The 13,183-nt window shown below is 30.6% G+C and overlaps 1 protein-coding gene across 1 annotated transcript in view; it reads right to left on the bottom strand.

The window, feature by feature from the left end:
- The window catches only part of LOC145331741 (nephrin-like), a 103,458-nt gene extending 92,654 nt beyond the window's left edge, over window positions 1-10,804 (bottom strand). Inside the window, exons 1-2 of the mRNA XM_080176574.1 lie at window positions 10,671-10,804; window positions 10,194-10,324 (exon numbers count right to left, since the gene is read on the bottom strand). Coding sequence (XP_080032700.1) covers window positions 10,194-10,284 — 91 coding nt within the window. The 5' untranslated portion in view covers window positions 10,285-10,324; window positions 10,671-10,804. The remainder of the gene's footprint in view (window positions 1-10,193; window positions 10,325-10,670) is intronic.
- Between the last annotated feature and the right edge of the window lie 2,379 nt (window positions 10,805-13,183).

Raw genomic sequence — 13,183 nt, 5'->3', positions numbered from 1 at the left:
CATACCCAATACCTTATGTAGGTTAAAATTATTGGTTGAAAAAGTATGGACACTGGTAGTTTGAAAGTAATTTATTAAATTCTATAAAGGTATAAGGTTAACGAATAAAGTAAGGTGGTTATAAAACTTTGGGTGGTGTAATTTACAGTCCAATTTATCTGACCTTCCTGCGTTTTCCACACTCTCAATTGAAAAAGATTTATTGTAGATATGTATTATCGTACTGATTCGTCTTAGATTGTGCCTATTGTTTAAGATTGTTTTACTAGTTTTAAATGATTTGCATTGTTATTTTGTCGTTGATCGTTCTTGTTATATTTGTCAAGGTTTTGTAAGAGACAAGTATGCTATTATTCTTTTAATAGTGCTCAATATTTCTGTAAAAATATTGATTCAAAGGGGGGCCATTTTTTCGCGTATTTTCCATGTAAAATTGTGTATTAATGTTTAGTCAAATGCGCTTGTTAAGTCAAGCTGTTCTTAATTAGGACATTTCATATAGATGAACTCCAATTTAGTTTCCGAAAGAGTACCTAGCGTCCGCGTTCTATCTCGAAATTTGCTATTAGCTAAAAAAGCTTCAAACTTCAAAAAAAAAAAATTAAAATTTTGAATGTATAATGTATAAATCGCTTTGTTTTCACAAATTTCCGGAGTAGCTGAAAAAAGGGTCTGCAATAATTGGGTTATCTGCTGTACACTTTAGAAAACTAGGGCTAGAATAGGAAATCCATTTGGAGCTGATCTTCATATATATATACATTTGGTCATAATTATAATAACAATTTGACTTAAAAGATCATTTGACTTAACGCTAACACAACAAACAGAAATTATGCGGAAAAAATGACCCTCTTTCTGTAAACATATAAAAATAAAATATTGATTTTTATGCTTAAAGACGGTTCTCAGTTTGACCAAATTACACGTTTTCCGTAGCTAAAGATCTTGAAAAATGCTGGTCTGAATTGATTGTAATTTTCAGGAAATGTTGTGGTGGTTTTTCTTGCCTCTCCGCTAAGCTATAAAAATTGGAAAGAATTTTAATGAATATAATAGATTTGAAATCTGCATAAAATTTTAATGATTTTTTTTTATAAAACTCGTTTTTTATATAATTCATTATTTAAAAGCGCAAATCCAATTTAAGTTAATAAATTTTGACCAATAGGATAGGTGGATTGGAAACTACCTGCGCTCTAATTGGTTGAATGATGTACGTCACTTAAGCTTCTCCAATCAGGGCGCAGATAGTTTTCAATCCACCAATCACAGATGTCAAAATTATTTAACTTAATTTGTATTTGCGCTTATAGATAAAGAATTATACAAAAAACGAATTTTATAAAAATTCCTTAAAATTTTATGCAGATTTCAAATCTATTATATTCATTAAAATTCTTTCCAATTTTTATAGCTTACTCTTCGCCACTTACATTAAGGCTAAGTGTGAAGCAACTATTTACTTCATAAAAGAAAAGAATATTCTCCGTGTAAATTTATTTTATTTTATCAAATTAAGTATGTAGTTTTATTGTCTCTATGCAATAGATAGCTCGATGTCAGCTATTACCTCTTAAATACGCAAATAATAATTATAAATAGCATGTCAATATTATGTCAGCCACGATCACTTTTTATTAAAGCCATATAGACAACACAAAACCATTGCACTTTTATAGAATGACAACAGTTTTGAGAGGCCTTGCGATGGTCCTTCAACAAACGCAGGAGTCCCAAACGTCGTAGTGGACAAACGTCGGAGTGGACACTTAACCTAACCTAACCTATTTTAGACCATCTTATAGGTTTTTTAAATGACTAACCCCTGGGGGGGCTTATTTGTTCATTCATATCTTAACCTAACCTAATCTGTATAGAAATACTTAATAAAATTAGTGTTTTAAAACTCCTGCGTTTGTCCACTCCGACGTTTGGAACTCCTGCGTTTGTCCTGGAACCCTTGCAATGCATGGTTAAAAGCCATTTTACATAAAAAGCCATCATACATATTTGTCTTTTTATTATCTCAATTTTATAATAGTTATTTATTGTAGATAGTGCTCTGCGGATATTAAAATGAAAAAAAAGATTATAACCAGTTTTGTTAGCCCAAAGGCGCCGAAAGCGTGGGCTAACAGTTAATTTCATGATTTTTATTTTAATGTTCGTGAAAAATTGTCTGTATTACAATACTGTTTATGATTTTTCAGTATGGCTGAGAACCGTATCGAATCCAGCAGATATTAATCAGTTTCGAAGCCAAAATGGAAATATATATATACTGAAGAATTCAGCACCAATTTTCTTTTCAATCTGTATAATAGATATAGTATAGATTAGATGGTCCCATAATCCGTCAAATTTAAAAAGGAATCCAAAGCAGACGAACCATTTCGCTTATTTATTTATGCTATATATGTTTTGTAATATGCTTCTCATAATATGAGGGAAGAAATATACCAAAGTAAAGTTTTATCCCAATTATCTGCATGCTTTCTAACCAAAAACATTGCTAGATTGTTCCTCCACTATATTTCTATTGGCTGATTTATAGAGTATATATCTAGATTATATATCTATTTTCTGTATACAGAAAAGGAAATTAATAGAAAAAGGTTAGTGGAGCAAAAATACCCAGAGATCTACAGGGATAGAATAATGTACATCCCCAAATGATGATACACAAAATTACCACTTTCGTATATTGCATTTAGTGGTTGAAACGTTAGTTCACTCATTTTATGAATCGACCAATCAAAATTCAATAGAAGTCCTCAAAGTTGTTAAGTCAAAGACTAAGAAAACATTACAAGAAAACTTTGAAAACTAGCTTGATAAACATCCTAATGTCCCCTCCCTTCCTGAACAATACCCGACAAGGTATATGTCTCTCCTTTTATTTCCCTTTTGGTCGGGGACCTTCAGGACAATAGACGATGAATTGATAAAAGTAGTGTATGTCCTTTAAGATCTGTAAACGACTCCAAGGGAAGCTTTTCTTCCAAGATATTGCTTTTAACTGTTTCATTTAAATTGGAAGTCTTGGTGTGGTTTAATGCTATTTTTCTACGGTGCAAAGAATTAAATTTTCAACGTTTTGTAGATGTTCAAAAGCTGCAGGAAAACAGGGATCTCATGGGATAAGACAATGGCCGATAAATTGATGAACTTCCCCAATGATGATAAACAAAACTACCCCTTCCGTAGATTACAGTTTGGGGTTGAAACGTTTCGACACTCATTTTAATGAATCAACCAATCAAGATTGACTAAAGTCCCCAAAGTTGTTAATCCAACAAATAAGAAAACGTTATTATGGGACTTTGGGGACTAGTGTAATAAACAGCCCATTGTACCCTCCCTCTCTGATAGGAAAATAATGTTAAAATGTTGAAGTTTGTTTATTTAAGCTCACTATGCGAAATATTTGACTTGAAAATCTGGTTAAACTTTTCATCAGGAATAAGGGATAATGTATCTGAAGACAATCTAATACTCTATGCCATTATTCTAATATGAATTTAGTGCCTATAAAAAAGGGGATAAATTTAAAAACCCGTGGCCGAAACCTCCCGAATTACGTCATTATTATAGGCACTATATTTTGTTCGTGTACATAATGAATTGTGTTTTTTTGACATCAATATTAAATATCGGGGAATACACACATCTAATTTCCATGCAATTATTTTTTCAATAATAGGATTGTATGTCTGAAATTGTATGAGTAGCTTTTAAAGATTAACCTATTCTAGATGTCTGTGAGGCAAAAACAGCTAAAACACCGTGAACACTTCAATTACATTATCCCATATCCCTTAGTTTTGCTTAGCTATGCACATTTCAAAAATTGGTATTCCATTAAATTCGCAAAAAAATACATCAAAAGCGTGAAGAATTGTTTTTCGTGACTTAATTTGGGACACATGCCATAATCTATGAGGATGAGTTTATAAAAAGGTGCTTCTGTGAGATGTGGAGCTTTAGCTGGCAAAAAAGGAGGAAAAATTTGGTCATTTGTCGTTAACATTGAGATAAAGATCATAGTTTTCTATAGATTAGGAATGCTACTAATAATGTTTATCTGCTGGAATGAAAGCACACTCTAAACTTGAGATTCTTGTAGCTTAAAGCAAAAAAAAAACTCTCTCTCTAGTTAAGTTGAAGAAATTTTATTTTGTCAGTTTTTATTTATAGTCTTAGCCTAGTTTCTCTACTTATTTCTGTACTGTTCAATAAATTCATGTTATTTTCACCATTTCTTCCCATTCAATTAACTTTATTTATTAATTTAAGTCCATCGATACGAGTCATGGCGAAAATATACAATAATAAAAAAAATTCATATTTTACATGTAACTTAATATGTGTAGATTTTATTTTAGTTGATATTCAAAAATCTCTGCCTCTCATAGTAGATTGGTATTATAGTTATAAATCATAATCATAATTTTTGAATTATATTTTCCACTTAAATTAAGTCTTTAAGTCAATTTTAGTTCATGCATTTTTTTTCTTACTATTTTATTGTTTTTAATATTATTTGTTTTTGTGTGCTTTCCTTCAAAAGCAATGAATGTTGTCATTCTTATTGAAAAGTATATATACTTCAAAATGCAAAATTGATGTCTTGTTTGAACTTGTCTGTTGGTTGGGATTTGGTTTAGTGAAAGAAAAGGGAAAGAGGGAGAGGTAGACAGAAAAAGAGAGGAAGGGAGATAAAATAGAGAGACAGAGAAAATGATAAAGAAAGAAAATATGTAAAAATCTTGTAGTTTTAAAATGGTTGCTAAATAACCTTCTTTTTGACAATAATAAGGATAACAAAAAACAAAAACTTGTAATAACTGAGTTCAGAGGCAGGAAAATGCTTTGGCCATAAACAGGCACAACTTATTGCCAACCACATTTAGAATTTCCAAACTTGTTATTACAATCAAAATGTTGATTCTTTGTTATATTACATGTTTTCAATTTGTATAAACAAATTTAGTCACTGAATTTATAAATGAGCCAAGGGGCACAATTCGAAAGGTAATAATTGTCAAAATTGTGCGTCATAGTGTTTGAACAAATATAATTTACAGGATTTTGCTTTAAATATATATGTTGTATGTACTTTAGAGATGTATTATGTATTCAAACCAAATCTATTCTACAAATTCACAATGTGCTAAAACAATTCCAAATTTGTTTAAATTCTTAAATTGGCTTTTTTCATTTTATTGTTATTTTAATTATAGTCTTTTTACAAACCGGAATCTTTTTCCGCAATACAGCTTAAATTAGACTATTCTTGATTATTTTACCTCATTATTTTATAAAAATTTTCTCTACAGATACAAATCTATATTTCATGTTGGGTAGCAATTTGAGATATTAAACCAGTTTTGCCTATGGTCTTGATCAGTCTCTTGACGAATATTAAGTAAAATAATTGTAATGCTAACACAGTATTTAGATTAGATATTCTATCACTGGTTAATTAAATGTTAAAGTTCACATTATCACACTACATACAAGAACATCAAATATTGATAGAACTAATTGTGAGGCTAACATAAACTTAAAGTTTAAATATCTAATAATTTTTTTGTAAAATAAATCATAAGTATTACAAGTAAACCGTAAAGTTCATATACAATACATATTTTATTTTGTGTCCTCTTTCAAATAGGTCTACTTATAGTTTTATTGTGTCTATAATAAATTTGAAAGGTTGTTTATATGTAACTAGCGGTTACGCCCCTAGAGGCCTAGCGGCACGTAAAATGTTTTCTTTTCAATCTATTTTAAGATCAGCTGTTTACGAAAACAACAAATCAAGAAGGGCGCTAGTCAGGTGTGGTAGTACCCTCTCAAACAATAGTTATAAACCTAACTAGGACCTATGACAAACAGACATACAGAAAAAGATCCCTTTACTTTACTATATGGATACCAAATAATACAAGTTTTTTGTCCAATTTGAAATTTATCTAGACCATTATTTTCGATGAAATATTTTTGTCCAATTTAAAATGGATGTGGACCAGTGTTTCCTGATGAAATATTTGTAGAACTATTTGTAATGCTAACATGGGTTCAAGATTAAACTTTCAAACATTATTCTTTATTATATAAACATTATAATTCATTTTCATTTCTTACAATTCAACATGTTTGAATGGAAATTTGTTTGTCTAATACAAGAACAGTTAAGACTAAAGCTTTTTAAAAATCTAATAAAGACATTCTCTTAACAAAACACTGTCTCCCAAACAATTAAAGTGATTCAAAAATCGGGATGGATAAGACAATGGATGATAAATTCATGTACACCTTTAATAAGGTTAACCACTTCTACACCTTCTGTAGATTAAAATTTCCTCGATTGTACAACCAAGTCATAATTTAATTAAAGTCCCCAAAGTCTTTTTGGCCAACGAATGAGAAATCCTGTTCTTAAAACTTTGGGTACTTGTTTTATTTACAATCCAATGTCCCTTTTCTTTTCAGATTAAACATTTACTAAGCGCCCTGTTGACATTTGGCTAAATCCTTTGAAATTTAAAAGAGTTAGGGTTTCATGAGCCTTATTCAGTACTTTCAAATCTAAGTGATGATAGGAAACCCTTACTCTTAGGCTAGTCAATAAGATATACATATGTTCTTAATGGAAAATTATTTGATTTTTCCTTATAATGCACTTTATATTGTGATTTAGATTTTGTATGACATCTAGTTAATCTAACTAGGGTTTAAGAATCTCAAATACTTTCATAACAATCATTTCAATAGGATAGGATAGATTTAAAGGATGTAGGAGGGATGGGATTATGAACTAAAATTATAATGGTACCTAAAGCTCTCTTATTTGCTCTATTCAAATCTTTATTAATTCTTGATTGAGTAGTACAAACTGTGTGTCTTTTTGTTAAATCTTGATTGGATGGTTTTAACTTAATCTACAAAAGATTAAATTGTTTTATAAATACACCAATTTACCGTTGCTTGTATGATCTCAAGAGGAAAAGTTTAAGGAAATCAAAATCTTGTTCTCTTAATTCCTGAGGCTCAATTTTGATTGAATAGAATCTGGATCAAATTCTCCTATATTTTCTCTTTGCTTTACATACATACTTAATATATAGAATAGATAGGATAGGCAGACAGGGCCTTTATCAAAGTATTAACTAGTTCATATATAGATAGGTAGATAGATAGATATTGAATATTGATGGATAATTAGATCAAATATAAGTATGGGCAGGTATTCTAAATTTTACACAAATAGAAAATAGTGTGCAGATTTAAATAGAAGTGAATTCTATATTATCATGTAAAGTAGTAAGTTTTTTTTGTCTGTAGTTTAAGATTTCCATAAGTAATGAACTTTCTTAGTTCTCTATCTTAGGGAAGCTTTATATAGGTTTTTTTTTAAGTCAGCCCACCATATCCTTCGAATACGGAGCGCAGAAACAAGTATTACTATATAGTTTTTTTGATTAAAAAATATATCGAAGCCCAAAATACATAACTTTAGCACCACGTCGTCTTCTTGTGACGTCATAAAATGAGGGAGATGAGAGGAGAAGTGGGAAAGAAAATATCTAAAAAAGAGATGGAGAATATGACGTCATAGGAAGACGACGTGGTGCAAAAGTTATGTATTTAGGGCTTCGTCAAAAATATCTCAAAAAAAGTTGGTCCGATGTGGCTATTCAAGTGAGGGAAAAGACATTGAAAACGTAAATTATACTGTTACTCAAAGTTTTAAAGACGCATTATTTTATCTGCTGGCCTAAAACCCTTGGGCTCTTATATCAAATCTTGATTGGTTGCTTCAAACTCGCAGTGTTCAAACTTTTCATCCAATAATTTGAATCTACATCAATTTATCATCTTTTGTCTTATCCCTTAAAATTCCAAGGATAAAAACAAAAGAGAAATAAAACAATATAAAGTATGGAGACAAAATTGGGAGGAAATTGGTTAAAGTTTAAACCCCCCCCCCCCCATCCCCCAGCACTGGATGAACTCATATTATGTCAATATCCTGTGAATGCATCCATCATTCACGTTTTTAGAAGCGCAGCTTCTCTTTAATCAGAGCCTGGCAGTACGTCTATTAATCTAGGGAAAACAATATTTCTCGTCTGCTATTTAAGATATTTAATATTTCCTTAACATTTAAATATCTTCTTTAATTAAATTAGCCCTTTATCCGACCAAACGTTGGTTCAAAGATGGCAATTCTTAGGATAGAATGTGATTTTCTCAACTGCTATCAAAGTTAGATTGTAGAAATAATACTATACATCTACTCTCTTACTTTGTCTGCTTATGTTATTTCAGTAAGTTTTAATTGAGCTTCGTTACCCATGGATGTAGTCATCATCTAATATATTATTAAATATTCGTATCTATAATACAAAGCAGTACGAGGTCTGTCTGTCCGTCTGAACTTTAAGATCATAATAACTGCTAAACCCGAGAAAATTGTAAATCTCATGGAATATATTTAATGGTCCCATTGTATTTTAAAGCTATTTTCTCGGGATGGTAAATCCCCCTCATATAATATTTATTTTAGAGCCCCTTGAGGCTTGGTTAGAAACATTAAGTACACAATTAAAGTAGCGATATGTTATTTTTATCAAATGCTTTGTTAAGTTCAAACCTACAGAAATTGCGTTTCATTACAATATAAATGGCAATTTAATTTGAAGAGCTGTAGAAGTTACTTCCATAATTAGGATACTATGTTAGTTACGTTTAGATTAATATATATCCTAATCATTTATTTTTTATTGTTTTATTTTTATTCATTTGTAAAAGATTTAGACTTAATTTTATGTTTATCATTGCAAAACATTAAAAAATAATTTTAAAAGAAATCTTTTGCTATCTATCTTTCTATTTAACCATCTATCTTACCAACTATACATCTATCTGACTGTATATCTTTTTATTTATCCAACCGGACCTTTCTGGTAGATTATTTGTCCCAGCTGCCACATCGTTGACGCCGGTGCTGCCGCCTATCTTTCTTATAGCCCTTATACCATTTGCGCAAATGCCACGCAATTTTTTCATTAATATAATCTCGTAAGTTCCGGTTTTGCATTAGTCACATTTTTGACATCGAGCTAAAAACATCAACGCATTTCTGTGCCGTCGTTTCGTAGAATTTATTTATCTGTTTGCTTTGAGTATTTCCCGGCACTCTCCGTTCGAAGCGTAGCAAGTACAGGTAAGTAATTTGTCTTAAAAGGTTCAGCGACGGCGGCGGCGCTGTTCGCAACCGGCGGCAAGTATCTGCCAGATAGAGGTTTTTGGCGAAGCACCTCCATACCTGAAGCGGAGTCAAAAACATCTATTTATCTAACTACAGTGTGTGTTTTTTTATGAGAACTTTTTTGAAAGCAATTTTACCCCTCTTATAGTTATCAGAATTTAATGATTAATAGCTTATTTTCTTCGTTTTTTAAGGATATTAATAGAACAACAAAAAAATATTTCAGTTTTTATTTAAAAAGTACAGTAAAATCTAAAATTCAAAACTTAGGTGTCAACATCTAAAAATGGTTTTAGCGCATTTTTCTTATGCTCAAATAATCAACCTTTTGCAAGAATGGCTGCTAAACACTTCAAAGTTGAGATATAGAGCTAAAAATGTATACAGATACTATTAGGGACATGTACTAGAACATATCAAAGTTTGAAGGTCATATCTCAACCAGGGAGGGAGTACTGGCCCCCCAAACTCGACTACAGAAAATCCATTTTTATAAGAAAAATGCGCTAAAATCATTTTTATATGTTGACACCTAAGTTTTGAAATTTAGATTTTACTGTACTTTTTAGGGTAAAATTGCTTTCAAAAAAGTTACCATAAAAAAAACACTGTATATATCAATATATCAAACTATCTATCTTTCTGATAACTGTTCCTCTATTCAACCACCTATATCAACTATCTGTCTCTATTCAACTATCGATCTATCTATCCAACTATCTATCTATCTGTTAACTATCTATCTATCCAACTATTTATCTGTCTGTTAACTCTCTATCTATCCAACTAGATATCTATATGCATGTCTATCTTTCTATCCGACTATCTATCTACCTCCCTATCCAACTATCTATCTAGCTATCCAATTAACTATCTATCTGTCTATCCAACCACTATCTATATAAATGACCTGAGCAGCCGCCAATACTGGCCAGACAGAAAATAAAAGTTATCCACGGAGCTCCCCCTGCTGTCCATGCTCCCCCACCTCTGCTGGACATTTTTACAGATAATACAAACTATATCTGCACAACAACTAAACTAAAGTGTTCCATCAAATCCGCATAAAAAAAAAACATTTATAATGTTTATAAAAAAATGTATTTGAAGATTCGATGATAGGATAACTGTACCACTAATATTATCTATGAAAAGTACGGAAAGTGTCATGTGCGATTTCATAAAAAAGATGGATGAGAGGAGAAGTGGGAAAGGAAAGCCCTAAAAAAAAGGCAAAGCACATACACTTTTAGAAGATTTTAAATATAATTTTGGAAGATTTTTAATGAAAAAAATATTTTAGTGGTTTGGTTATCCTATTTCTTTAAAATTTTGCCTTTAAATAAAAATTTTAAATATTGATATTGAGACGGAAATGATGGCACACCTTAGTCTATAGGATGGTTCCTACTGTCTCACACTATCACAGTTCACCCATAAGCTACACTGTTATTAATTCTATTGTGATTATAACACATGAAGCTATGATAGGAACCACCTCAACTCTCAATGCATATTTCAAAGTCTGAAGTTAAATGACAACGGTCTGTTAAAAACAAACACTTCATTTCAAATTAGAAAAATTCAAAAAAGAATTATATATTAGTATAGGTATATAAAATGATTACTAGCAAAGTTAATAATCTATAACGATACATGATGTCATAAAGTTATACATAGTTGACTACGTACAAATTCTTCCTTAGTTCTTTTAGAATTTTAAAAATTCTAAAATCAATAATTTACTTCCAAATAAATTAAGTTTCTTAAAACTGTAATAAAAATCGTGTGTAGTTTACTTTGCTATATTACTTGCAGATCAGGGATCTAAAGGGATACGACAACGGCCGATAAATTGATATATATTATATACCTAATGGTAATGCACAAAATTACCTCTTTTGTAGATTACAATAAGTAATTAAAACGTTTGGACACTCAACTTAATGAACCAATGAATTAAAATCCAATAAAAGTCCCCAAAGTTGTCAAGCTAACGATTATGAAAACTAGTGTAATAAACATTTCATCGACCTCTTCCTTCCTGTCGCAGCCAGTGATGGTTGGGAATATTGGGCTGTTTATTACGCCAGTCCTCAAAGTTTTACAATAACGTTTTCCTATTCGTTGGGTTAAGAACTTGGGAGACTTTCATAAATTTTGAATGGTTGGTTCATTAAGTTGAATGTCTAAACGTTTCATCGACTAATTGAAATCAACAGAAGGGGTACTTTTGTCTAATGTTATTGGATATGTATATAAATTTATCGGCCATTGTCTTATCCATTTAGATTTCTAGAAATACATAGTCTTGTTTTTTAAAAAGCCTATTTATGAGAGGGAAAGTGAATTAAATTAAATAAAAAGATAAAAGAAGAAAAACTTAGCATTAAGGACAAAATAAAGGATGAACAAATTCATTAAAAACAAGGACCTGTGCAACCAAAACTCACAAAGCCCAAATAATTACAAATAGATAAGTCATATTCAAATACAAGGAAAATATAACAAGAGTATAAACAATTCATAATGTATCTGCGCTTTTATATGTTAAGTACTACTTGGAATTTCAGCATTGGACGTAAACTTTCTAGTTGTTGAAAATCTTTATAAAGATTTTAAGTAGATAAATCGACTCTTTACTTTAGACATACAAAAGTCATAGGTTAGAAGATATGATTTATATTAAGTAACAACACAATGGAAGATGAATTGATGTACACCCCAAATTATGATAAACAAAATTTTCCAAGATGTAGATAAAAATATTAGTAAAAAAAAGTCTGAACATTGCTAGTTTCTACCAACAATGCAATTCACTATTTAATAGTCTATAATAATTATAATTTTCTTACTGGGTAGTATTTTTACTTTAGACGTACGGGCATACTATACTTAAATAGTAGCTGTGCTACAAAGAAGTTTTTTTAAGTAGATAAATAGGTATATTTACTTTTGCAAAAAAAAATACCTTTCTTCTGTGTTTTTTTATGTTTTTAAGTAATGCAGCTATTCTATTCTAAGTATGGTATGTCCGTACGAACATTTTTTTCTACGCCAAGAAGGTCAAATAGATTATATATATCCTGCAAAATATAACAAAATTGACGTATTTTGAGATTTATTGACAATAAATCTTGCATCCGTGCCTTTGCTGCGATACTTATTCTTTTTTTTACAACTTTGCTTGCCATGTTAAATAGATCTAATAATGAATTTAATAAGTGGAGATGTATAACCCAGACAACTACACTGGCACCTGTCTAGGGGACCTTTTTCGTACGCAAGCAAATTGCTTTCTGCTCTTTTGCAGCGACTTGGCTGTGTTGATATTTAAGACTCTATTCGATTATATTCAAAGAGCACATTGAAAGTCGGCACTGGGTCCATGGGGTGAGGATATACAGTTTTATTTAACCCTTCTCCTCCTTTTTTTTACTCTATTGGTCCAACGTCTTACATGAAATTTATGTGCGCTTTTGTTTCAAATCTTATATCTAATTAAATTTAAAGAAATGGAGAAATGTTTCAATGTTAAAATTATATGGGTTATTTTTAAGATTTTTTTTAGCATTTTAGGGGACAAGAGCTATTTATAATTTTCCCTACAAGGCAAAGACCCTGTCCCGATTTTATATTGGTTAAAGTAAAATCTAATGGAGTCATAATAATTAGTTACTAATTAATAAATTTGAAATAGATAAGAAACCACAACTTTAGACCTCTAGTGAAAAACTAACCAAAATAATAAAAAATTGCACATAAAAGATTCTAACAACTTATTTGAGAGAGAAAGGTTTAATAAAATTCATTTTTGTCTGATAGCTAGGGTCCTTGCTTTTTGGGGGAGGTAGTTGTCGGGAATTAATACTTAAACATTCATTTTTTGATAAACAAAAA

The sequence above is a fragment of the Acartia tonsa genome, chromosome 11, assembly GCF_053477335.1.
Source record: "Acartia tonsa isolate MP-2025a chromosome 11, ASM5347733v1, whole genome shotgun sequence".
Lineage (NCBI taxonomy): Eukaryota > Metazoa > Arthropoda > Copepoda > Calanoida > Acartiidae > Acartia > Acartia tonsa.
Note: the sequence above shows the minus strand (reverse complement) of the source record. Positions and strands in the feature narration are given on the sequence as shown.